Source organism: Eulemur rufifrons, chromosome 20 (genome assembly GCF_041146395.1).
Source record: "Eulemur rufifrons isolate Redbay chromosome 20, OSU_ERuf_1, whole genome shotgun sequence".
Classification (NCBI taxonomy): Eukaryota; Metazoa; Chordata; class Mammalia; order Primates; family Lemuridae; genus Eulemur; species Eulemur rufifrons.
The window spans coordinates 18,319,497-18,342,967 of record NC_091002.1 but is presented as its reverse complement, the minus strand read 5'-3'; the positions used below and the strand labels follow the sequence as shown (position 1 = coordinate 18,342,967).

Below are 23,471 nucleotides of genomic sequence, written 5' to 3'. Positions count from 1 at the left end.
CAACAGAGTGAAGAGACAACATACAGAATGGGAGAAAATATCTGCAAATTATACATCTGACAAGGGGTCAATATTCAGATTATATGAAGAACTCAGATAACTCCATAGCAAAAAACAAATAATCTGATTTTTAAATGGGCAGAATGGAAGCTGTGCAGGTCACAGGAAAAATAAAAAAATTTTTTTTAAATGGGTGAAAGACCTGAATAGACGTTTCTCAAAAGTAGACAACTGATTTATGAAACAATTCTCAACATTACTAATCATCAGGGAAGTGTAAATCAAAACCATAATGAGATATCACTTCACTCCAATTAGAATCACTATTATCAAAAAGACGTAAGACTACAAGTGTTGGCAAGGATGTGGAGAAAAGAGAACTCTTACACGCTGTTGATAGGAATGTAAATTAGTACAGCTATGATGGAAAACAGTATGAAGGTTCCTCCCAAAATTGAAAATAACGCTACCATATGATTCAGCAATCCCACTACTAGGTGTACATCCAAAGGAAATGAAATCAGTGTGTTGAAGAGATATCTGCACGTCCATGTTTACCGCAGCTACTATTCACGACAGCCAAGATATGGAATCAACCTAAGTGTCTATCAGCAAATGAATGAACCAAATGTGGTAATATATACACAATGGAATACTATTCAGCCATGAAAAAGAATGAACCTCTGTCCTTTGTGACAACAGGGATGAAGCTGGAGAACATTATGTCAGTTGAAAAGAGCTCAGCACAGAAAGACAAATACCACACTATCTCACTCATGTGGAATCTAAAAAAGTTGATCTCATAGAAGTAGAGACTAGAACAGTGGTTACCAGAGGCTGAGGAGGGGAGTGGGAGGATGGGGAGAAGTTGATCAGTGGGTGCAAAGTTAGCTAGGACAAATAAGTTTTGATGTCCTATTGCACAATGCGGTGACTATAAGTAGCAATACTATATTGTATTCAAAATAACTAGAAGAAAGGATTTTGAATGTTCTCGCCACAAAGAAATGGTAAATATTTGAGGTGATGGATTTGCTAATTACCCCAATTTTATCATTACATATTGTATGCATGTATTGAAACATCACGTCATACCCCAAAAATACGTATGATTGTTGTGTGCCCATTAAGAATAAAATAAAACTTAAAACTACTACAAACTATATTTTTTATTGAGGTAAAATCCACATAACATAAAAGTAACTAAAAGTACAGAGTTCAGTGGTATTGGATGCATTTAAAATGCTGTGCAACTTCCACACCCATCAAGTTGCAAAACATTTTTATCACCCCGAAAGGAAACCCCATACCCATTAAGCAATCATTCATCATTCTCCCCATCCCCAGTTCCTGGAAACCCCTAATCTGCTTTCAGTCTCTATTAATGTACTAATTCTGGATATTTCATATAAATAGAATCATACAATATGTGACCCTTTATTTCAAACTATTTCTAACCACACATTTACTGAGCTCTATTATGTATCAGCACTAGTTAAGTGCTAGAGGTAAGACATGATCCCCACCTACATGGGGCTTACTAGACAGACATTATTCAAAGAACTACAAACACTTAGCTATCTAAGTACAAATGTGTAAATGCTGCAGAATTGAAAAACAGAATCTCTGGGGAAGGGAAAATGAGGAAGACTGACCTAGTTTGGGGAAGGAGGGACAGCTTCTCTGAAGAGGTGACATTCAAGCTGACCTCCAAAGAATGAGGAGGGGTGAGTCTACGGCCATACCACCCTGAATACGCCCGATCTCATCTGACCTCAGAAGCTAAGCAGGGTTGGGCCTGGTTAGCACTTGGATGGGAGAATGAGTAGGGGTGAACCAGGGGACAGGGAGGGACAAAGCTTCTAGGGCAGGTTAGGGGGCCAGCAATGAAAGTAAACAGAGGAGTAATGAAATGATTTGGGCTTTTTTGTTTTTGTCTTTGTGGGTTTTTTTAATTGACTAGAGTTCATAGTTTATATTACGGTTCGTTTTGTTTTGTTTTGTTTTGCTTTGTTTTGTCTTGTCTTGTTTAGAAATAGGCTCTTGCTCTGTCTCCCAGGCTAGAGGACAGTGGTGCAATCATAGCTCACTGTAACCTTGAACTCCTGGGCTCAAGCAGCCCTCCCACCTCAGCCTCCCAAGTAGCTTACACCACAGGCACGCACCACCATGCCTGATTAACTTCTTTACTTATTTATTTTTTTTACAGATGGAGTCTTACTGTGTTGCCCAGGCTCGTCTCAAACTCCTGACCTCAAGTAATTCTCCTGCCTCAGTCTCACAAGGCTCCTAGACTCATGTGCTGGGATTACAGGCATGAGCCACAAGGTTCACTCTTGGTGTTGTACAGTTCATTGGGTTTTGACAATTGTATGATGACATGAATTCATTATTACAGTAGCATACAGAATAGTTTCACTGGCTTAGAGATACCCCGTGCTTCCCCTATTCATATCTCCCCTGTCCACCCCCCGCTTCCCAACCCCCCACTGCTAGCAACCACTGAATTTGCACCATCCTCTATAGTTTTGCCTTTTCCAGAATGTCCTATAGTTGGAATTACAGAGAATGAAGCTTTTTTGGACTGGTTTCCTTCACTTAGCCATATCTATTTAGGGCTCCTCCATGAGTTTTCATGGCTTGAAATCTCATTCCTTGTGTGTGTGTGTGTGTGTGTGTGTGTGTGTGTGTTTATGATTAAATAAATATAACATAAAATTTACCATTCTAAGTGTACAGTTCAGTGGAATTAAGCATAATCATATTGTGGTGCAAACATCACCACCATCTATCTCAGAACTTAGCATGTTCCTTTTTACCACTGTATAATATTCCATTGTATGGGTGTACCACAGTTTGTTTATCCATCCAACAATTGAGGGATGATTTGTTTTTAAATAAGACCACTGGCTGCCATGTGGAGGACAGACTGGAGGGGGTTTAGGAAAGAGGGCAGGGAAGCCAGAGAGACGTGGCTACAGCTGTCGTCCAGGCAAGAGATGATAGTGGCTTCAACTGGGGTGGTCTCAGTGGAAGTGTAGAGAGGTGGGTAAACATAAGAGCATGAGTGGCAAGTCACTGGCAGGCCTTGAGGACAGATTGGACGTGGGGCTGAGGGAGAGGAAGGAGTTAAGGATGAGGTGCATCTTTCTGGCTTGGGGGACTAGGTAGATGGATGGTGGTTTTATTGACCAAGATGGAGAAATGTGGGAGTAAGAACAGGTTTGGGAGAAGACAAGTTCAGCTTTGGATCTGATGTTCTGAGTTTGAAGTGTCTGAGAGACATCCAAGTGGAAATGTGAAGTGCTCTATTGAACATCTGGAGCTAGAGCTCAGACCTCTCCCTCTCTATCACCAAACAATCCACCCCCTACCCTTATTTCTAGTCCTGAACAGGTCAAGTTTCCTCCAGCCTCACGACCATGGCATTGCTGTTCCCTTCGCCAGAAACCTTTCTTCCCCAGATGGCTGCATGACTAGCTCCTTCTAAATATTCAGGTCTCAGGTCAAATATCACCTAACCAAAGAATCCTTCCCCAGGACCCAAGCTAAAGTCAGTGTAAGGAGTGAGCTAGGGATCCACATTGCTCAGATTTTGCTGTGCCAATGTTGCATTAAAAAAATAATAATAATTTCCAGAAACTCAGTGCTTATAACAGTAAACATTCCCTTCTCACCCAGGGGTCGATGGGTCAGCTGGGCTCAGCAGGGGCCCCCTGGGCTGAGCTGGGCTGGGCTGCGGGTTGTGGTTGAGCACGTGGCTGCCTCACATGTCTTCTCTTTCCAAGTCCAGGCTAAAGGAGCCTCCACTCTCTGGTATTTGTGGTTCTCATGACCAAGGGCAGTTGCTCAAGAGGGATAGATGGAAACACTCCACCTTGGAGCTAGCCCTGCCACTTCCACGCGTATTCTTTTGGCCAAAGCAAGTCACATGGCCAAGTGCACTATCAACAGGGTGAGGAAGTCCACTCCTCCCACGGTGGGGAAGGCTGGAGAAAGTAAATATTTGCTGAACAATAATACAATCTACCAAATGACCTAACTCTTTTTCTCCTAGGTGGTCATGTTTCTTGAGTAATCCCTCTGCACTCTTATGAAATGCCATCCTTTACAAATGAATGAATGAATGGAGGAATGTGCTTTTCAAGGCAGGAAGATTCTCCCCACTCTTCAAATAAGGAAGCTGGGGCTCAGAGAAGGGAGTGACTCACCCACGATCATAGAAACCACCTGTGGCAAGCCCAGCCTGTCTAGCTCCTTCAGTTCAATTCCCTATAAACAGTAAATAAGGCAGGAAAATGCTATTTTCTGGGCATCGAGGCCACATCACCCACTCCACCCTCCCACTGAGGCTCGGCTGATAGGCACACAATTAGGGGGCAAGTAGACCAGAGGCTCTTTTTGCCAGCTAGATTTCAGGTTTCACTCTGAAACCAGGTAGGACCTTGATTTGTCATTTCCTGGTCTCTGAGCCCCAAATGTTAAGTACATGTTGATCGAGTGAGTCATTGGTACCGTGAAGGTTTTAGTTGCTGATTCAGTGTTCTGTGAACTTTGCATCCTGCCCCAGCTGTGCCTGTCCCTACTTCTTCAGGGACCTGCAGTGTTTAACATAGAGTGGGGCACACAGTAGTGCTCAAAAATGACATACAGGCATAAGAAAAGTCTAGAAGGACATGTCTCAGATAAACAGAGGGCAACTCTTTCAAAGCAGGGTTACTTAGGACTTTAATTCTCTACTTTAGGTCTTTATGTAATATTTGAGCAGATCACGATGAGTATAGGTTGCTTCTGTAGGTATGAGTACAAGTATGCTTCTGATTGCATAAGTTGCCATCAGAGAGGAAAAAAACCATTCTGGAAATATCCTAAAGTTCTTACTAGCACGCAAAAAGCCATTACTTGCTGGATGGTTGGGAAACTCCTGAAAATCATCTTCCTCCAGAATCCTACTCCCACACATTGTTAGAAGCCTGTTTTCAGAAACACTGAGTCAATTCGCAGCCACTCCTTAAAGTCGGTGAGCCAGTGAGCATCTACCCCACGCTAAGTGCTGAGTGAGCCACCAGGGTGACAGGTGACAGGCAGGGAAACAGGTGGTAGCCAGAGTCAGCAAGGTCCGCATTCATTTCATAGCTGACATGGATGGAACTAGACCATGGGCCAGACACTGTGCTAAGTGCTCCACATGGATTATCACGCTTAATCCGCACAACAAGTCAATGAGGTAGGAGCTATTATTATCCTGTTTGACAGCTGCGGAAACTGAAGTGCAGAGAGGCGAAGGAACTTGCCCAAGGTCACATAACTAGCAGATGGTGGAACCGACATTTGATTCCAGAGCCCGTGCTCTCCACTGCTACCCCACGCTGCCTCCCGCTGGGAACTTGCCCAGATTCCACAGGCAGTAAGTGACAGAGTCAAAATCCAAACCAAGAATGGTCCATCAGCCTCCAAAGAATATCCTCTTAGCTGATGTGACATCCTTCTCCCTTCCAACCCCCTCCATTTCTGGATCCAACACCAACACACTGGGTGACCTCGGGTAGCCTCCCCGAGCCTCCGTTGTCATGACTGCACAAGAGAAAGAACACTGCTTACCCCGAGGAGCTGCAGAGAGGCTTGGTGAGAAGAAAGTTCCTCCCGTGGAACATGGTAGGCGCTCAGTCAAGATACGTCTGTGTTCTTTCTGCTTTCCAGGAGTTCGGTGCAGTCGGACAAGTGGACACAGCAGCAAGCCTGTCCCATGAGCTCTGTGACTGATGTTGCACTAAGAGCTGGGGGGCCAGAAGAGGGTCAGAGGCCGGGCACGGGATGAGAGGGCATGTGTTGCTGTGTATCCAGAAAGCTCAGCTAAAGGAACATTGGAATAAACAACTCCCAGGAGGAGGGAAGTTTGGTTCGTCATCTTTCCTGTTTTCCTAGCCTGGCCCAGGTCCAAAACCTCTTCTTAATCTTGTCAGGGTTCTGGCCCTCTGCCCCGGGAGGGAGCCGCCAGGAGGCTCCAACATGAGCCAGGTCTTCAAGGAAGTTATGTCTGTTTTCTGTGAGTCAAGAGAAGACAAGAGAGAAGGAGGCGGGGACAGAAACAGGGAAGCGCCCTGTGGGAAGACCCGTCCTTGAACTAGTGGAGAAACTGAGGCTTAGAACAGAGCAAGGCTGACTGATTGTGCTGGTGGTAGCATTGGGGTAAGTAGTCTGTCCTTCTGCCTCCCAGGCCCGAGTCCTCTCTGCTGCATCTACCCATCGCTCACCGCCTTCCTGCTCTAGGACTACCCAGGCAGGGGGAGCTGCTTTCACTCCCCCTTTCCTAGAACTGCTTCCAGAAACATCTCCCCCGCCCTGCACTGGATGCACAGATGTGGGTCCCGTGGGCACTAGAGGAGGAAGTAGTAGCTTCAAAGACCTTGGTTGGTTTGGCCATGTGGGAAATGAGCGTGATCAAGCCTCTCAAGGAAAGAATCAACATTTCCTGAGCACCTGCTGTGTGTCTGCGCAATGCCAGGCACATCCAACGTGTTACATCATCTAGTCATCACACTAACTCTGAAAATAAATTACATCCCTATTTTGCAGATGAGGAACCTGAGGCTTATGGGGGAGATGTTTCCTGCCTAACTCTACCTCCAGCCCCTAACTTTCTTCTGAGCTCCAGACCTGGTTAGGTTATCCACTTCCTCTTGGGCATCCCCATGTGTATACCCCACGTGCTTCTCAAAGTCAGCATGAACAATCCTGAGCTCATCATCTCCACCCCCACAGACTTCTGGTTTCCCATCATAGCCGCACTACTCAGAAACCCAGATATCAACCTTGACTTCGCTCTCCCCCCATTCCTATCTCCAAGTAGTAGCCTGGACCAGTGGTCCCACCTCTATTTCCCAGACCCTGGCTTTCCTTGATGCCAAAGTGGGTAGCATAGTCTAGACATTCATCATCTCCCTCCTAGATGACTCCAACAGCTTCTGAAAAAGCCATTCTGACTCCAGTTTAGCCCTCGCCATCCATGCCCCAACCAAATGTCAAGGTAATCTTTCTAAAATGCAAATCTGCCTAGTCTCAAACAACTGAAAACCCTTCAGTGGCTTTTCAATGCTCTTGAGGTTAGACCCCTTATGCGGGCTTACCAGGCCCCAAACCTCTTGGCCGTTGCTGCCCTCTCTGCTGTCACGTTGGGTCACTACCTACCGTCCGCTCCACAAGCCTTGGACATTTCAGAACGCTCACAATTCCCCTTTCACTTCAAGGCCTTGGCACGTGCTGTTTTCTCTGCCTTTGCCTGGCTAACTCGTCTCATCTTTCAGGTCTCAGCTTAGTCACCACTTCCTGACCTCCCCCTCTTAAGCTTCATGAGCCGCCCTTCCCATGAATTCCACAGTCCCCCTGTACTTCCTGCACTGAGCTGCCCACCCCTCCCCCTCACATGCCCCTGTCCAGGCCAGCAGAGCCTCCTCCGGCAGCACAGACTCTCTGGTGGAAATACAAAGCACGCCGTATGCGTGATTATGAATTTTCTAGCAGCCACATTTTAAAAAGTAACTGTAAATAGATGAAATTTATTTTTTAAATTTATTTTAATAATGTATTTTAACTCAATATTTCAAAAATAGTGTTTTAACATACACTCAATGTAAAAATGATTAATATTTTATTTAATTTTTGTACAAAGACTTTGAAATCTGGTATTTTACACTCACAGCACATCTCAGTTTGAATTAACCACATTTCAAGTGCTCAACAGCCCCATGTGCTAGTGGCTACCAGATTAGACGGTACAGTTTGAGAGGATGCTTAAAGCTAACCGGGACATCAATTCTGAGGACTAGGCCGGGTGCAGTGGCTCACTCCTGTAATCCTAGTACTCTGGGAGGCCGAGGTGGGAGAATCACTTGAGGTCAGGAGTTCAAGAACAGCCTGAGCAAGAGTGAGACCCTGTCTCTACTAAAAATAGAAAGAAATTAGCTGGGCAACTAAAAATAGAAAAAAAATAGCTGGGCGGGGTAGCGCACGCCTGCAGTCCCAGCTACTCAAGAGGCTGAGGCAGGAGGATCACTTGAGCCCAGGAATTTGAGGTTGCTGTGAGCTAGGCTGACAATGCCACAGCACCAAGATTCTGTCTCAAAAAAAAAAAATTCTGAGGACTATTCACAGGTACTCTTTGGGAAAAAGGATTCTAAGTCAAAAACATCTTGAAACACTGACAAAGTGAAACAGAACTTTTATGCTTCAGGACCTCTGGAGTCTCCTCTGTGGTAATATGAGATGTGATACAGACCAGAGAGCATATAGCATTTCCCCAACTTATTTGAGCTCAGAGCTCTATTTTCATAAAGCATTTCTGGGGATTAGTGTCCAGTGTCCTTTGGCAAATGTTGTTTTAGCCACATCCTTAAACTCAGTAGAACATACGACCCCCACAGGAAGAACCTGGGGTTCGGGAAGCCCACCTCAAGTGCCTCAGCATCTGAAACTTCATTACTGAATTGACTAATTAACTAACTCTGGGGGCCACATAAGCAGGACTAGAATCAGGGAGCAGAAATTGCAGCACAATTGAGCTCAAACAAGAAGAGTTTGTGTGTGTGTGTGTGTGTGTGTGTGTGCGTGTGTGTGTGTGTGTGTGTGTGTGTTTAAAAGCTTAAAACCGAATTGCCAGATCTGTCTGGAAAATGCAATAGGTGGCCTTGTGAGATGGTGATTTCTCCATCACCGGGGATCAAGAAGGGATCAAGGCTGGAGTTCAGCGGCTCTTCCCCAGCGTCTCTCATTTCCCTTTTCCAGAACTTACAAAGAAAGAAGAAAAAAGCCACAGTGGGCAGAGAACTTGAGTGTCAGAGGAATTAGTCAGACATGTTCTGGGCTCTTTATCAAGGACACACTTTGGGATTCTGGAAGCTTCAATGGAGGATGTTTACAGCCAAAACCTCTCTGAGGCTGTAGGTTCTTGGTTCAGTTCAGAGGATTCTTTTTTTTTTTTTTTTTTTGTAGAGACAGGGGTCTTGCTATGTTTTTTTTTTTTTTTTTTGAGACAATCTCACTCTGTTTCCCGGGCTAGAGTGTCGTGGCATCAGCCTCGCTCACAGCAACCTCAAACTCCTGGGCTCAAGCAAGCCTCGTGCCTCAGCCTCCCGAGTAGCTGGGACTACAGGCATGAGCCACCATGCCTGGCTAATTTTTTCTTTATGTTTTTAGGTGTCCAGCTAATTTATTTCTTTTTTTTTTTTTTTTTTTTTTTTTTAGTAGAGATGGGGTCTCGCTCTTACTCAGGCTGGTCTCAAACACCCAAGCTCAAACAATCTGCTTGCCTTGGCCTCCTGGAGTGCTAGGGTTATAGGCATGAGTCACCGCGCCTGGCCAGTTCAGAGGATTCTTGATCCATTTCATATACAGTCAAAATCTAGTCAATGACTAATTGAATTAATCAATCAAAATGTGTATCTGGGTGGAAGACAAGAGGATGGTCAGTTTCTTTTAAATTTGCTTTTGTGGGACAAAAACCAGGCGAGACCAATCTGTGCTGTTAAAAGTCATCAGGATAGCAGTTACCCGTGGGGGAATGACAGGAAGGAAATATGGGGGATTTGCGGGGTGGGGGGGTGGTTGGACAATCTTCTATTTCTTATTTGGTGCAGGTTACAGTTTGTGAAAATTCATCAAGCTTCACATTTTTGATATGTGCACTTTTCTGTATGTACATTACATTTTGATTAAAAGTTTTAGAAATTGCTTTCGTGATGATATATTACTTTATCACAATAAGAAAAAAAGTGTGACTATGATCAGCCTAACCAAAATTATCAGGCAGGTCTGTGATGAGCGAGGGAGGAAGAAATGAACCATCAGCCAGGTGTTTTTCTCACATAGCGTCCGAGCTGCATTTGTCCTGGTTCCAAGGGCAGCTAAAGGTTAGCCATGCTGTAGAGAGGCCTCTGGCCATCCAGACAGACAGCAGATGGAAACAGAGCCATCATCTTAGAGCCTCCAGGTACCCATCCGTAGGATACCTGGAAGTGCCTGGAAGTTGAGGCCTTTAAAGGTTGGGCTCTGTGTCTCCATGCCAAGTGCAGGGCCTGGCACAAAGTAGGTGTTCAACTAAGTGTCCCTTTCCTTCCTCACACCTGGATTTCAGATGTGGCAGCGCCAGAAGTGCCAAGGCCTGCTGTGAGAAGGGACTGGAGTGCCCCTTTTAGGACTGGCAGGGATCACGGAGGCTGGCACAGCTGGGCTGAGAATGGAAGGGGAAACGAAACCCCTGCATAGCTCACATGCGCTCAAGCAACTACAAAGAAGCCATCTGTGGTCAGTTTTGAGAGTACATGAGGGAGAAAGAGTTAGCTTCAGAGACATGGGGGTGGTGGTGAGGAAGATGGGTTTCAGGTGGTGAAGATTGGGGGCGGTCAAAAAAAACAGCAGTTAATAATAGACAGCACACCATCCATAATGCAGAGGGAAACAACCTTGGGCTGGCCAGTCACAGTGGCTCGTGCCTATAATCCCCATACTTTGGGAGGCTGAGGAGAGCTTGAAGGAGTCCTGGACCAGCCTGGGCAACATAGCAGACCCTGTCTCTACAAAAAATAAGAAGAATTAGCCGAGTGTGGTGGTGCGCATTTGTAGTTCCAGCTATTCAAGAGGCTGAAACGGGAGGATCACCTGAGCCCAGGAGTTTGAGGTTGCTGTGAGCTATGATTGCACCACTGCACTCAGCCTGGGTGACAAAGCAAGACCCTGTCTCAAAAGAAAAAAAAAAAAAGAAAGAAAGAAACCCTGAGCATAGAACTTTGTGATGTTGGCAAAACACGTTACCAAGCAGTTCTCTCATCTGTAAAAGTGGGACAATAATAGTTCCTTCCTCTTGGGGTTGTTGAGAGGGAAAATTAGTTGATGCATGAAAAACGTACAAATCTTCTTGTTGCTGTTAATAATAACGGTATTGATAATACAGTAGGAAGAAGCTTCTGTTTCCTTCTGAAAGGAGACTAGGTAGAATAATTTGGGAGCCAACAACAACCAGAAATCTAGAGGGGAAGGGAGAAGGGAACAAGAGACCACCCAGAGGAAAGTTTCTTAATCTAGGTGCACCTGAACTTCTATGCAAAATGCTGTGTTTAAGTGTATATGTATTTTTTGGAGGGAGAGGGCCATAGTCCCCCACCAGCTTCTCAGTGGAGTCCATCACACACACACACACACAAACACACACACACAGACACACACTCTTTTAGGAATTACCTATCTAGAGAAGTGAAGAGCCAAGAGAAGGAGACAGATAAGACAGGAGGCCCACAATCATCCATGGATGGCATGAGCCACCTCCAGGCACCTAAGACATGGAGCTGGGGGCAGCGGACAGCATGCAGAACAGAAACAGAAGCAAAGGAGAGTATTCACAGGAATGAAGACTTAGAGGACCAAGCCCACTCGCAGCAGGCATGGAATGGGGCTTAGCCTAGCTATCATGTGGCCCAGATAAGGCTCACAGAGGCTGTCGGGGGGAGGCTGGGTGAGCGGATGGATGGGCGGGCAAGCAGATGGACCCAGCAGCTGAGGATCAGGGAAACTGGGGAGGCACACTGCAGATCAGGAGGGAGGGAATTAGAGAGACCTTGACCATGTGTCTGGGGAACTGTGGAGGGATGGAGTGGAGAAATGCTTTCTGGCATGGTGGGAAAGAGCTGTCAGCCAGTGTATAGTTCTTCCATCTGAAATACTCCTAACTATAGGGGTGAGGATTTGCAAGAAGGCAATCTGCCAGGGAGAGGGACTTAACTGTTGGCTCTGTAACTGTTTTAGGAACACCATGGGGTGGAGTAGGGTGGACAGAGACTTTGTTATTAGACAGTTGTGGGTTCGTACCCTGACTTGGCCATTTCATGCATTCATTCATGCATGCAACAAATATTTCTTAAGCACCTACTATAGGTCCAGCTTTCTACCAGATGCTGGAGATAAAACAATAAATAAAAGATGGTCTCCGAGCTCAAAAGTCTTACATCCAGTTGGGGAAATGGACAATGACAGTGCAGTAGGATATGTGCTCAGACTGGGGCCATGCACAGGTTGCTCTGGAAACAGAGAAGAAGAGCACTTATACTTCTCCAAGCCTCAGTCTCCTTGTCTGCAAAATGGGAATCATGTCATTCATTACTAGGAGTCTCCTGGCCCCTGCTTGACACATGTTAGGAGTTCATTGCAGTCCATAATTAATTCACTTATTCAACAAATGTTCATTGAGCACCCTATATGTGCCAGGCACTTCTGTGGATGGTAGAAACTTAGCATTAATATAAACAGATGAGAATTGGTGCCTTCATCAAAATTACATCCTAGCAGGGGGAAAACAAATGATGAATAAGTAAAATATTTAGCAGGCTAAATGGTGACATGTACCTTGGAGACAAATAAAGCAGGGATGAAGGGAGGGTAGGAGGTTGTAATTTTAAATAGAGTAGCGAGGACAAGTCTTACTCAAAGGGAGCTATTTTAGCAAGGATCTGAAAGGGGAGAGGGACTAGGCCATGGAGATATCTGGGGAAAGGACGTGCCAGGTAGAAAGATCCACAAATGCAAAGGCTGAGGCCGCAGGGTGAGTGATAGTTGTTTTATGGTGACCAGGGTGGCTGGAAAGAGATGATCAAGGTGGACAGCACCAACAGATGAGGTCAAGGGAGGCCTCAGAGGGGAATAGGTAGGGCAGGGCCATGCAGGCCATTGTGAGACTTTACTCTGAATGAGATGGGAGCCACTGAAGAGTGTTGAGCAGAAGAGTGACAGGATCTCACACCTTAAAAGGATCGCTCTGTTTTAAAGAATCACTTGTTCTGAGTACATACTATGGGATGGCAAGCACAGAGCAGGAGGTACCAGTTAGGAGGCTCCTGCATTAAACCAAGTGGAGATGATAGAGAGTTAGGCTAAAGTGAAAGCAAAGGGAGTGGTGAGAAATGTTTAATGTCTGGATTTTTGAGGGTGGCATCAATGGAATTTGCTGAGAAACTGGATGCAGAGTGAGGCAGGCAAAAGAAAGAGTCAAGGATAACTCAAGGTCTTGGTGTGAGCCTTTAACTATGATGGGGAAGACCAAAGGAGAAACAGGTTTGGGAGGAAAAATAGAGGGAGGAAAGACAGAGGCAGGAGAGATAGAGGCACGCAATGTTTAAGAAGCCTGTTGGAAATCCAAGAGTGGGTGTTGGGTAGGCAGCTGAATATACATGTCCAAGGCCTGGAGGCAAGGTCCTGATTACAGATGTAAACTTGGGACTTCTCAGTATATGATTGGTATTTAAAGCCACAAGATAGTATGGGATTTTATTAATCTCATACACTTCCAATTTGGAGGTTCCCAGGCTACACTTGAACGTTCCATAAGGATTTATGCAAATATCTTACCTATGTTCTGTCTCCCACTTCAGAACAAAAATGCTCACAGGGAAGGGAAAAGTCCCCAGAAGAAAAAAAAATCAATTTAAAATAGATCGTGTCTGGGTGTGGTGGCTCATGCCTGTAATCCCAGCACATTGGGAGGCTGAGGCGGGAGGATTGCTTGAACCCAGGAGTTTGAGGCTGCAGTGAGCTATGATCGTACCACTGCATTCTGCCCAGGTCAACAAAGCAAGACCCTGCCTCAAAAAAAAAATAAATAAAGTAAAATAAAATAAAATAGATTGTGTTGCCATTTCCCCCAAAACAGGAGGAGAGCCAAGTTCTGCGTCGGTGGGAGGATTTGAAGTCTTTGGCATCATCTTTCTCCCATCAAACACTTTAGGCTGGGCTCGCACAGAAGAGTCTTCCTGGCTTTCCAGCCCTGAAAGCTCTCCCACCAGGTCCCAGAACACTGTATTGGAATTGATGGTTTATTTGTCTATTTCCTCTACTGGACAGTGGCCTCCTCCAGGGGAAGGCTGTGCTGAATTCATCCCACACCTACCAACAGGGCCTGGCACCAAACAGGCATCAGGGACTGTTACTGGCACCTCAGTGCCTTGCAGAATCTGATAAAGCACATCCACCTTGCTGGGTCCTGAGGGTCTTTGTCCAGCTCCACCTCCAGAGCTCGTGTCTGTGCTGCCAGGCCCCTTTCCTGGTACCCACCGCTGATCCTGGAAAGGTAGAGACAGACCCTGCAGGCCTGGACTCTGCTCTTGGGGAGAGGAATATCCTCAGGAGCCAGGATAAGCCACCCAGAAAAACTAGTTCTCTGAGTCAATCCTCAAGCGAGTTCCAGTGGGAAAGGGCCCAGGCCCCTGGAGGTGAGGTTGGAAGCAGCTTAGAGGCAAAGAATGTGTCTCCTCTAAAGGAACCTCCTCCTTATCCGACCCAGAATTCCTGACACATCAACTGTGCTAGCACTTTGTTAAGGGGGTTGGGATGACCCCAAAGGCCCTGAACTAGAAATCAGGAGACCCTCTTATTATATATGAGTGTGTCTTGTCCATCATTAAACAAGCAAACAAAAGCCCTCTCTTAAGCCCAAGCTACACCAGTTACTGCGTTCTCTTCCTCCTCCTTATTATAGCTAAACCTCTTCAACAACTTGTCTAAACTTGCTATCTCTACTTCTTCAGTTTCCACTCACTTCCTAACTCTGGCCCATCCCTAAAATAAGGCTGTCCTTCCAGGCCCTCCCGAATGACTTCATCTAGTCTAATTACTTCAGGTATCACCTTGACGCTGACAACTTCTGGTTCCTCTCCTGAGCTCCAAGCCCATGGATCTAACTGCCCACTAGACACTTTGACTCAGCTAACCCACAGATGCTTCACGCTCAACATGTACAGAGCTGAACTCATCACCTTCCCTCCAAACCAGGTCATCCCAAATGTTCCCTCTGTGAATGCACTTTCATCTTCATCCTTGATCCCTTCCCGCTCCCTTTCCCTGTTATAAACAATCACTGATACATCAATCCTATGTCACGAATATCCCCCAAATACATACACTTCTCTCCAGGCTCATGGCTTTTTGGCTGATCAGAGCCATCCTCATCATCACTTGGCCCAGATGATGACAACAACTTTCTTAACTGTGGCCTAACAAGCCTTGGGTCTTGACTACTCCAAGTCCATTTTCTATGTTGTAATATTTTCTAAACTGCATATTAATTATGATCCACCACTGTTTAAAATTCACAGGGACTCTCCAGTGCTCTGAGGATAAATTGCAAACTCCTTAACTCAGTTCAAGAGACCCTGCATGAGCTGGGCCTTGCTTGCTCCTCCAGCCGTACCTCTCACTACTCCTCTTCACCCTCTACCCCTCGGCCACACTGCATTGCCAGTAGTTCCCCAAATAAACCACACTCTCCCCAGCTTCCAAACCTCTGCTATCCGTTCTCTTGGCCTCTAGTGCTCATTTCCCTCACTTGCCTTCTCTATCCTCACAAACCTTTACCTGACTGACTTCTGTTTCCATTTTCAGGCCTATGCTTAAATTGTCACTTCTACTGGGAACCCAGCCTGACTCTCAATTCTGGATGGCAGCTCTGCTAAAGGGCTCCTACAGCAAACACACTGTACTTTCCCACAGTAAGTGACAATTCCTTGTTCCTTTGTCTGTCTCACCCACCAGGTCTGAGGTCCTTGAGAGCAAGGACCTTGTCTTTCAAGTTCACAGATGAATTTCTAGTACCAGGCATCATGCCTGGCTCATAGTTGGTGCGTGTGTGTGCGTGTGTGTGTGTATGTGATGCAGGGAAGCTGGTGAAGGTGCTGGATGCAATGAGAGCCCAGAGAAGAGGGAGAGAAAATTATAGAGGCAGGCCCTGGGCAGATTCCATAGAGATAGTAGCCACTAATAGGATGTGCAAGGCAGGATCCAGGGTTAACCCAAGAGACTCCAAGTTTCTGAGCCTAAATGACCGGGAAAAGTAGAGCTATCCTCTGAGCAGGGGCCCTGGAAGGGAAGGGCAGGTTCAGGGGAAAGTTGAACTAGGACCAGAGGGCTGTGGGGGTCACTAAGTGGACATAAGCAATAGCCCGAGGATAAATATGTCCGTAGCTCTAAAAAGAAGTCAAGGCTAGAGACATGCAATTGAGAGGCTACCTATAGAAGTCAATATAGAATCCACAAAGCTAAGAGAAGAGTGTGTGTAGAGAAGAGAACACTGATGATGGAACCTTTGGGAATACATAAATGGTGCTTAGAGAAGAGGAAGAGGCAGATAAATGGCATTTGGAGAAGCAGGAAGAATCCCAGGAGAATGAATGGTCATGGGGCCAAATGCACAAGACCTAAAGAATGTGCTCATCCACACCATTGAGTGCTGCAGGAAGGTGGAGGAGAAGCGGGCTACTTTATTTAGGAACTAGGAAGTCCCTGAGAACAGAAGCCTGGTGAACAGTCTTTAAGGAATGGGAAATAAAGCAAAAAAACCCAGCAAGTGTACGCTGTCCTTTCCAAATATTTCAAACAAGGGTGAGGGGAACAAGTGACCTAAAGACAATGTGGAAGGCAGGATAGAGGTTCACAGACTGGGCTCCATAGTCAGACTGCTTGGGTTCAAATCATAGCCCCATCACTCAATAGCTGTGTGACTTTGGGCAAGTTAACTTTCCTAAGCCTCAGCGTCCTTGTCTATAAAACGGTGAAACTAGTAGTACCTGTTTCATATGGTTACTGCAATGATTAAATGAGATAGTGTATGTGAAGCACTTAGCACCAGGCAGAGCACGTGGGAAGTAACCAGTTAAGTGAGATATTATTTTTAACAAGGTCAAGGAAGGAAAGTGGGAGAGGAGAGAAGTTGCCATGCAGGAGGGAGAGAAGATGCTTGAGCAAGCCATGCTCTGGGGAGGTGAGGGGATGGGATTGAGGGGTTGGAGGGCTTGTTGGTAGGTAGATTGTTTCAAAACTGGGCCTTGGCTAAGCAGTCATCTGCTGGTTATTGAGTGAGGAAGCCAATTCTGTTCCATTTTCTTGGAGAGTCAGGCTGAATTGTCTTGGGGTTTCTCTCACTCCTAGAATCTGCTGGTATTCCCTGGAGCCCTGGTTTCTGCCTCTCTGCCTCCCACTGCCCGCTGGTTCTCCAGCTGAAGGCAGCTGGATTCGAGCAGCAGCAGGACATCCCAGCAGCATATACCATGAGAGGGAGCTTCAGCTGCTTCATGACTTCTCCTTGGGCTGTACCCTGGATACAGCCCCAAATCCTGCTGTGCCCTTCACAGCGTGCATTTTCACAGTCATTCCACATGACCTGCAATGGTTAACGATGCTTCTGAAACACGTGCAGTGGGCTCCAGGGGCCTCCTCGCTAATCTGCCTGTCTCCAGTGTCAGCTCCACCAAATGTCCCCACTCTACCGCCCATGGTTGTTCTGGTACCTATCCAAAAGCCTGTCATAGCTCTCCCTGTGGTAGCTCCACTGTCACTGGGAGGGCCTTGCTCCCTTCCCAGCCTCGTTCTCTGGCACATCTTCACATTTGCCCTCTGCTCCATCCTGACCACATGGCCTTGCACATACTGCTTCTCTTCCTGCAATAGCTTTCCTTCTCTTCCACAGGCCAGCCCCACCTCACCTTTGAAGAATGGCATCCAACTGGAAACCTTTCCTAATATTGCCCCCTACCACCGCCACTGGTGAGTTGGATGTGCTCCGCCACTCTGGAGTTCCCATAGCAACTGGTGGGTGGCCACCTCTTTCCTGTTATTCCTTGTACCTTAGAGTAATGGTGGGGAATATGTCTGTCTCATTATCAGAGTAGGAACACCTCCAAAATGAGGATTAGGTCTTATTAATATTTATATCCCTAACGTGTAGCATAGGACCTGTCTACCTCATAGTACCCATTATACCTTCATTCCTCAGGGAATGCTGGTTGAATGAATAATTGTCCTCATCACAGAAGGGATGTCTTCTGGCAGGAAGACAATAGACACACATGAAAGTGCACTCCCTTCCTTGCCCTGAGCCACATGGCCAGGATCCTACATCTTTGTTGCCAGACTGCCTCTCACTCCATAATTCAAGGGTTGCCAGCCTTCCTGTTGGTTCTGTCTTTTTATTCCACAAATGTCAACCTTTCTGGTTGTTACTGAGATCACCAGCCTGAATCTCCTTTCTGGAGCACCAAGCAGGTTCTTTTCCGAGGGTGTCCAAATCTTGAACGGGCAGCAGACCCTTAGACAGGGTCAAGGAGAGCTGCTACAACACACCAATGCCAAAGAATTGGCAAAGTCAAGAATGTGCCAGCATCAAAGGGTCAAAATGTCGGAGGGGTGCTCAGGTGCCATGACATGAAGGGCCCAGAGTGGGGGCCAGAAGGATAACAGAGGCCTGGCAAGTGCCCAGGAATCAAGTGTAGACTAGGACCAAGCCATCAGAGTGCAATTAAGCAAAAGTGGGGGGAGACTATTTTTTGAAACAGAGTCTTGCTCTGTCACCCCAGCTAGAGTTCAGTGGCATCGTCATAGCTCACAGCAACCTCAAACTCCTGGGCTCAAGCGATCCTCCTGCCTCAGCCTCCCAAGTAGATGGGACTACAGGCATGTGCCACCATGCCCAGCCAATTTTTTATATACATGTTTTTAGTTGTCCAGCTAATTTCTTTCTATTTTTTTAGTAAAGATGGGAGTCTCACTCTTGCTCAGGCTGGTCTCGAACTCCCGAGCTCAAACAATCCTCCCACCACAGAGTGCTAGGATTACAGGCATGAGCCACCACTCCAGCCCAGTCTTCTATCTTTTATCTCTCCCCCCCACCCCACCGCCACTCCTCTTCCCCTTCCCTACTCTACTCTCTCACTTTCTCTGGCTTTCCTGACAGCAAGCACCACCAGGAGCAGCTCCCTAATCTACATACTATAGATCTATCCACAAGAAGAGAGAACAAAGCACTCTAGTCTTCTCAATTCTAGAGGCTCAGGGAAGTTAATCTGAGTGGCTCAGCTTGGGTCAAGTGCCCATCCTGGTCCAAACAACTGTAGCCAGAGGGACAGCAGCACATTTGGGCATTTGTATACCTTGTTTCTCCATAACCTTGCAGTCTGGGGAAAGCATACAAATGGACATGTCCCTGAAAAGCAGCAGTTGTTCAGATGACCCTACAGGCATTCAGTTCCAGGAGACAAGAGTTGAGCCAGGTTAAGCCAGGTTAAGAATAAGCCCAACAGAGTCAGAAGCGAATGAATAAGAACTAGATCCTGGGCAAGCACTGAGATCAAGAGTGTGAAGGTCCAGTCATTTCAAAAAGCCCAAGTCTCATCACTTCTAGGCCTTTTGGCCTTTGGCTAAGATCATGTGTGGTATCTGTTTTTATCAGTTTAATATCTGATGTGTCCTCTATCTGAGGGCAATATAGTAAATGGATTTTGGGAGCAGGGAGATGGAATAGGAGCTTGCCCTGTCCACTCTACGCATCGACTTAGTATTGCAGTACCTCTAGTAACAGTGCTCTGCTCTCCCTCCTCCCCTCAAAAGCCCAAGTCTCAAGAAGTTGTCTGGAAAAAAGGGTTTCCGGGCTTATACACATTTTGGAGACACTGCACACCATATCCCTATTTTCAAGAGACATATACGTATTTGTATATTGGAAGACTCTGAGACGTTCTCTGGGAAAAGACCTGTTGAACTTTAAAACATAACAATGTATGTATTTGTGCGTGGAGCTCTTCTTTTTGTGGAATATCTATAAATCTGTCCACCTTTCACAATGCATACTTTGGAGACAGGCCTACACCACGAGCTTTCATCTGTTAGTTATTCTTAGGGGAGTTGGGAGGCTCCATGAGTGAGCAGTCTTGATTTAAAGCAGCATTTCCTAAACCTCATTTATTTGCCCTGTAGAATTTGTCTTATGTGTCCCCTCTGTGCTATTCTTGGATATTTTAACATAATCAGCCACCTTTTTTTTTTTAAGCCTCATCCTAAACAGTTGTATCCTGAAAACTATGAATTTGATATAGTGGTTAAATATTTTTTCTCATACATATTGAAATAGATATATATCTATTAAAATTTAAAAGTTTGTGCATGCATTACCAATAATCTTCTCAAATATTAAGACCATATTGTGGGGACATTGGCTTGAAGCGGCAGGAGTCAGAAAATGGCCATGTGGGTGGGCTTCGGTAAGCCAGTCAACCTCCAAGCACAGCCACTCATGCTGCCAGAGAAGTTAAGCCTGTGACAAGACTGCCCAGATATGTGCATGTCTCTGTACAGGGACCACTCTTGGTAAGCCATTCTAGAAGTCTGTGCTCTCTTTTCGTGCCTACCTGGTCTTTCTCAGAAGGACCTAGAAAGCAAACGAGGATTCTCCCTGGGCACTGGGGGTTGGGAGTGCCGTAGTGGCAGGAGGCACTGTTATTCCTGAAGGCAGTCCTCAAATTATCCTGACCTAACTGCAGCAAGCAGCGGGAAGCCAAATGCCTCCCCTGCTGGCTGGGATTCATTCTGAGATGGGAAGACTATGAGGAGAGACACCAAGAGCAAGGGATACTGGCTCTGGCCGCTTGCTTCAGAGAAACAGCATAGCTTTGGAGTCAGGTAGACCTGAGTTTGAATCCAAGACTCACCACTTAGTAGCTGTGTGTCCTCAAACAATTATTTTTTTTTTTTGACAGTCTACTAAATACCCACAATTACCACCATTGTCCAGATGAGGAAACTGAGACTCAGAGAAGTTAAGCAACTTGCCTGAGGTCACACAGCTCATAAACAGTAGAGCAGAATTCAAACCTAGGATGTGTGCTCCTAACCCAGATTACCCTGCTTTCACTCACTCACTGATTGTGCACCTCTTCTATAGGTGGGCTTGGCTGGGTGCTGGGAATCCAGTGCTGGGCAAGGTCTCCACTCTCACAGATCTTGCATTCTATAGGGAGATAGACATTAAACCACTAATTACCCCATTAGTTACTTAATAACAATTGTGATAAGTGTTACAAAGGAGAAGGGCTATGAGAGGCAGTTGACCTGTCAGTGGAAGCTGGTCGTCGGGGAGTGTGTCGGGGGATCACTTTGAGAAAGGGATGTTTAGGTTGATCTTGAAGCATTCACAATAATTAACCCCAAAGTGTTTACCACTAGATGTGATAAAAATGATGGTCCATGGATGAACTTTTTTAGTATTTATTTTTAAATGATTTCATGGATATTATTACTTAGGATGAAGGTAAACAGAAAGAGGCTCAATTAAAATATTATATAATAATAGTGGAAGTCGTCATAGATGTAAAATTCACAAGGGAGATAATGGTTAGAGTTGTGTGTTGAAAAGATCACTTTGCAACTGTTGGAGGGCATTTTGGGAGTGGCCGGCGTGGAAGCAGGGACCCCGTTGGGAGCATATTGTATTAATCCAAGCAAAAGGTAATGCAGACTAACAGATGTACGGGCAGGGGAGAGAAGTAGATGGATTGAGGAGATGCAATCAGCTGGGCTAATGAGAAATGAGGTAGAGGAAGATGTCAGGGTGGAGCTTTTCTAGCTGCATGGAGATGAGTTTGGCCCTGGAGAAGCTTACGAAGCATACGAATGTAGATGTCAGGCAGGTGGTTGTACGTCACTTATCTTTGAGAGACAGTTTGATTTTTGTAAAATAGGTGACCTCACAGAGCTATTGTGAGAATTCAGAGCTGGATACACAGTAGGTGCCCCATAAATGGCAGTTCTACTCCCCAACTCATCTCCCCCACCTTCAATAGCATGCCAGGGATGAGCTGTGTGTAGCACCACGCCGGTTTACCAGGGGGGTCCAGTTCCCTTTGGTCTCTTGCATTACCCCTTCCCTCAAGGTAATTTCTGGCTCATAGTGGGTGCTCAATAAATATTTGCACAATGAACCCATGAACCCAGGCTCTTGGGACCCAGAACTACATGTACACAGCTGAAAACTGGGGCTAAATTGAACACTTGGTTGAAAAACTAAAAAAATTTTAAGAAGTGGGCGTGGAATAACGCATAAGTTGCAGGGCCCGGACAAAGGCTGGGGAGGGTGCTCCTCCCGCTGAGCGGCCTCAGGGCCGGGCTCACAAGTGAGGAGGCGCTGGTGAGAGCTCTGGGGTCCCGGCCGCCACTGCATTCGCAGCTTCGAGGAGACGGAGCTGTGAGACACCAGCCCTGCCCTTGCCCCGCTGGGTCCCGCCGTGGCCTTTAAAGGCCCACCACGTGGCCGCGTGGCCAGCCCGGGTCTGGAGGCGGTGTCCGGACGGCGCCTGCGCACTGCCAGGCAGAGGGGTTCGGGGTTCCGAGAAAAGGCTCAGAGAGAGGAAAGGGAGGTTGCTGCGGGTGGGAAGCTGTGGGAGGAGTCGGCTCCTTATGCAAATCACAGCCTCGCGCGCGGGCCGGGGGCGGGGCTTGCGAGGCAAAGCAGGGGTCCGCCTGTGGAAGCACGAGGGGGCGGGCCGTAACCCTCGGCCTCTTTTCGTGAGCTCTGACGTCGCCGCCGTCTGGTTTAAAAGCGGCCGCGCAGGCGCAGTGAGCCCAAATGCGAACTTAGGCTGTTATACAACTGCTGGGGTCTGTTCTCGCCGCCCGCCCGGCAGTCAGGCAGCGTCTCCGCCACTGTCGCCACCTCAGCCGTTCCAGGACTCCTCGGCCTGCTGCCGGCGCTTATCCGCGCCTCCGCGAGTCGTCGGAGCCCCGTCCGCCCGTCTGCGTCTCCCCCGCGCCGCCTCGCCGCCCGCCGCGCTTGCCGCTCCGGCCGACATGAGTGGGGACCATCTCCACAACGATTCCCAGGTACGGCCCGGCCTGACCCCGCCGGCCCCCGTCCCGCGCCCCGGCCCGCGCCCTGGCCCTCCCGCGACCCCCGGCGCAGGTCCCGGTCACGGCCCTGCCTCTTTGACAGGCCAGAGTCCCCAGCGAGGGGCCGCCCGCTGGAGGGTATCAGCCCGCTAGGCCTCAGGCGAAAGCTGTGAAGTTACAGTTTGGGGGGTGGCTGCCCTCTGGGGCCGTTCCCGGACCCCCCCATCCCTGGGGGCGCAGGGTGGGCCAGGCCGCTGGCCGCGCGCGCTCCCCGCCCGGGGGTGAATTTGCCTGTTGTTTCATATTCCCTCTTTTTCTTTTTGCAGATCGAGGCGGATTTTCGGTTGAATGGTGAGTGTGCCCCCCGCCCCCGCCCCCGCCCTAGGCCTCCCAGCCGCCGGCCGCCTCCCCCGCGCCGGGCCGGTGCCGGGCAGAGGACAGACATGGCGTCCCAGAGACTAAGTCCCGGCTCCTCGCTCACCGGCCCCATTGTTCCCATCGGGCCGCCTCTGGGCCCCCTTTCCGGGGACCCCAGCTCCCCCAGATCGCGACCCTCCCAAGAGGGGGCAACTGAGACCCCGCGTCGCCCGCCACCGGCCCTCGGGCGTCCTTTCCGGGCTGGGATTCCTCCCGGGAAAGTCGCCTTGTCGACGGTCGGGACTTAGTCTCTGCGCCATTTTCTTTTTCTCCTCTCCTTTCTGTGCCTGTGTCTCTTTCTCTCCCTCCCTCGGCTCCTTCCTTGAGCTGCCCAGAAAGAGCTTTCTGCAGAGCAAAGCCGTATAAATCAC

At 47.5% G+C, this 23,471-nt stretch overlaps 1 protein-coding gene and 1 non-coding gene across 2 annotated transcripts in view; both read left to right on the top strand.

Annotated features, from left to right (window-relative positions):
• The first annotated feature begins 19,196 nt into the window (after positions 1 to 19,196).
• LOC138401358 (U2 spliceosomal RNA) lies at positions 19,197 to 19,394 on the top strand. Its single transcript, XR_011236508.1, has one exon. It is a non-coding gene; the product is annotated as a U2 spliceosomal RNA (small nuclear RNA).
• A 3,056-nt stretch (positions 19,395 to 22,450) lies between these two features.
• Positions 22,451 to 23,471, top strand: part of TOP1 (DNA topoisomerase I) — an 84,111-nt gene continuing 83,090 nt past the window's right edge. Inside the window, exons 1-2 of the mRNA XM_069495655.1 lie at positions 22,451 to 22,677; positions 23,010 to 23,034. Of these exons, the coding sequence (XP_069351756.1) occupies positions 22,645 to 22,677; positions 23,010 to 23,034 (58 nt within the window). The 5' untranslated portion in view covers positions 22,451 to 22,644. The remainder of the gene's footprint in view (positions 22,678 to 23,009; positions 23,035 to 23,471) is intronic.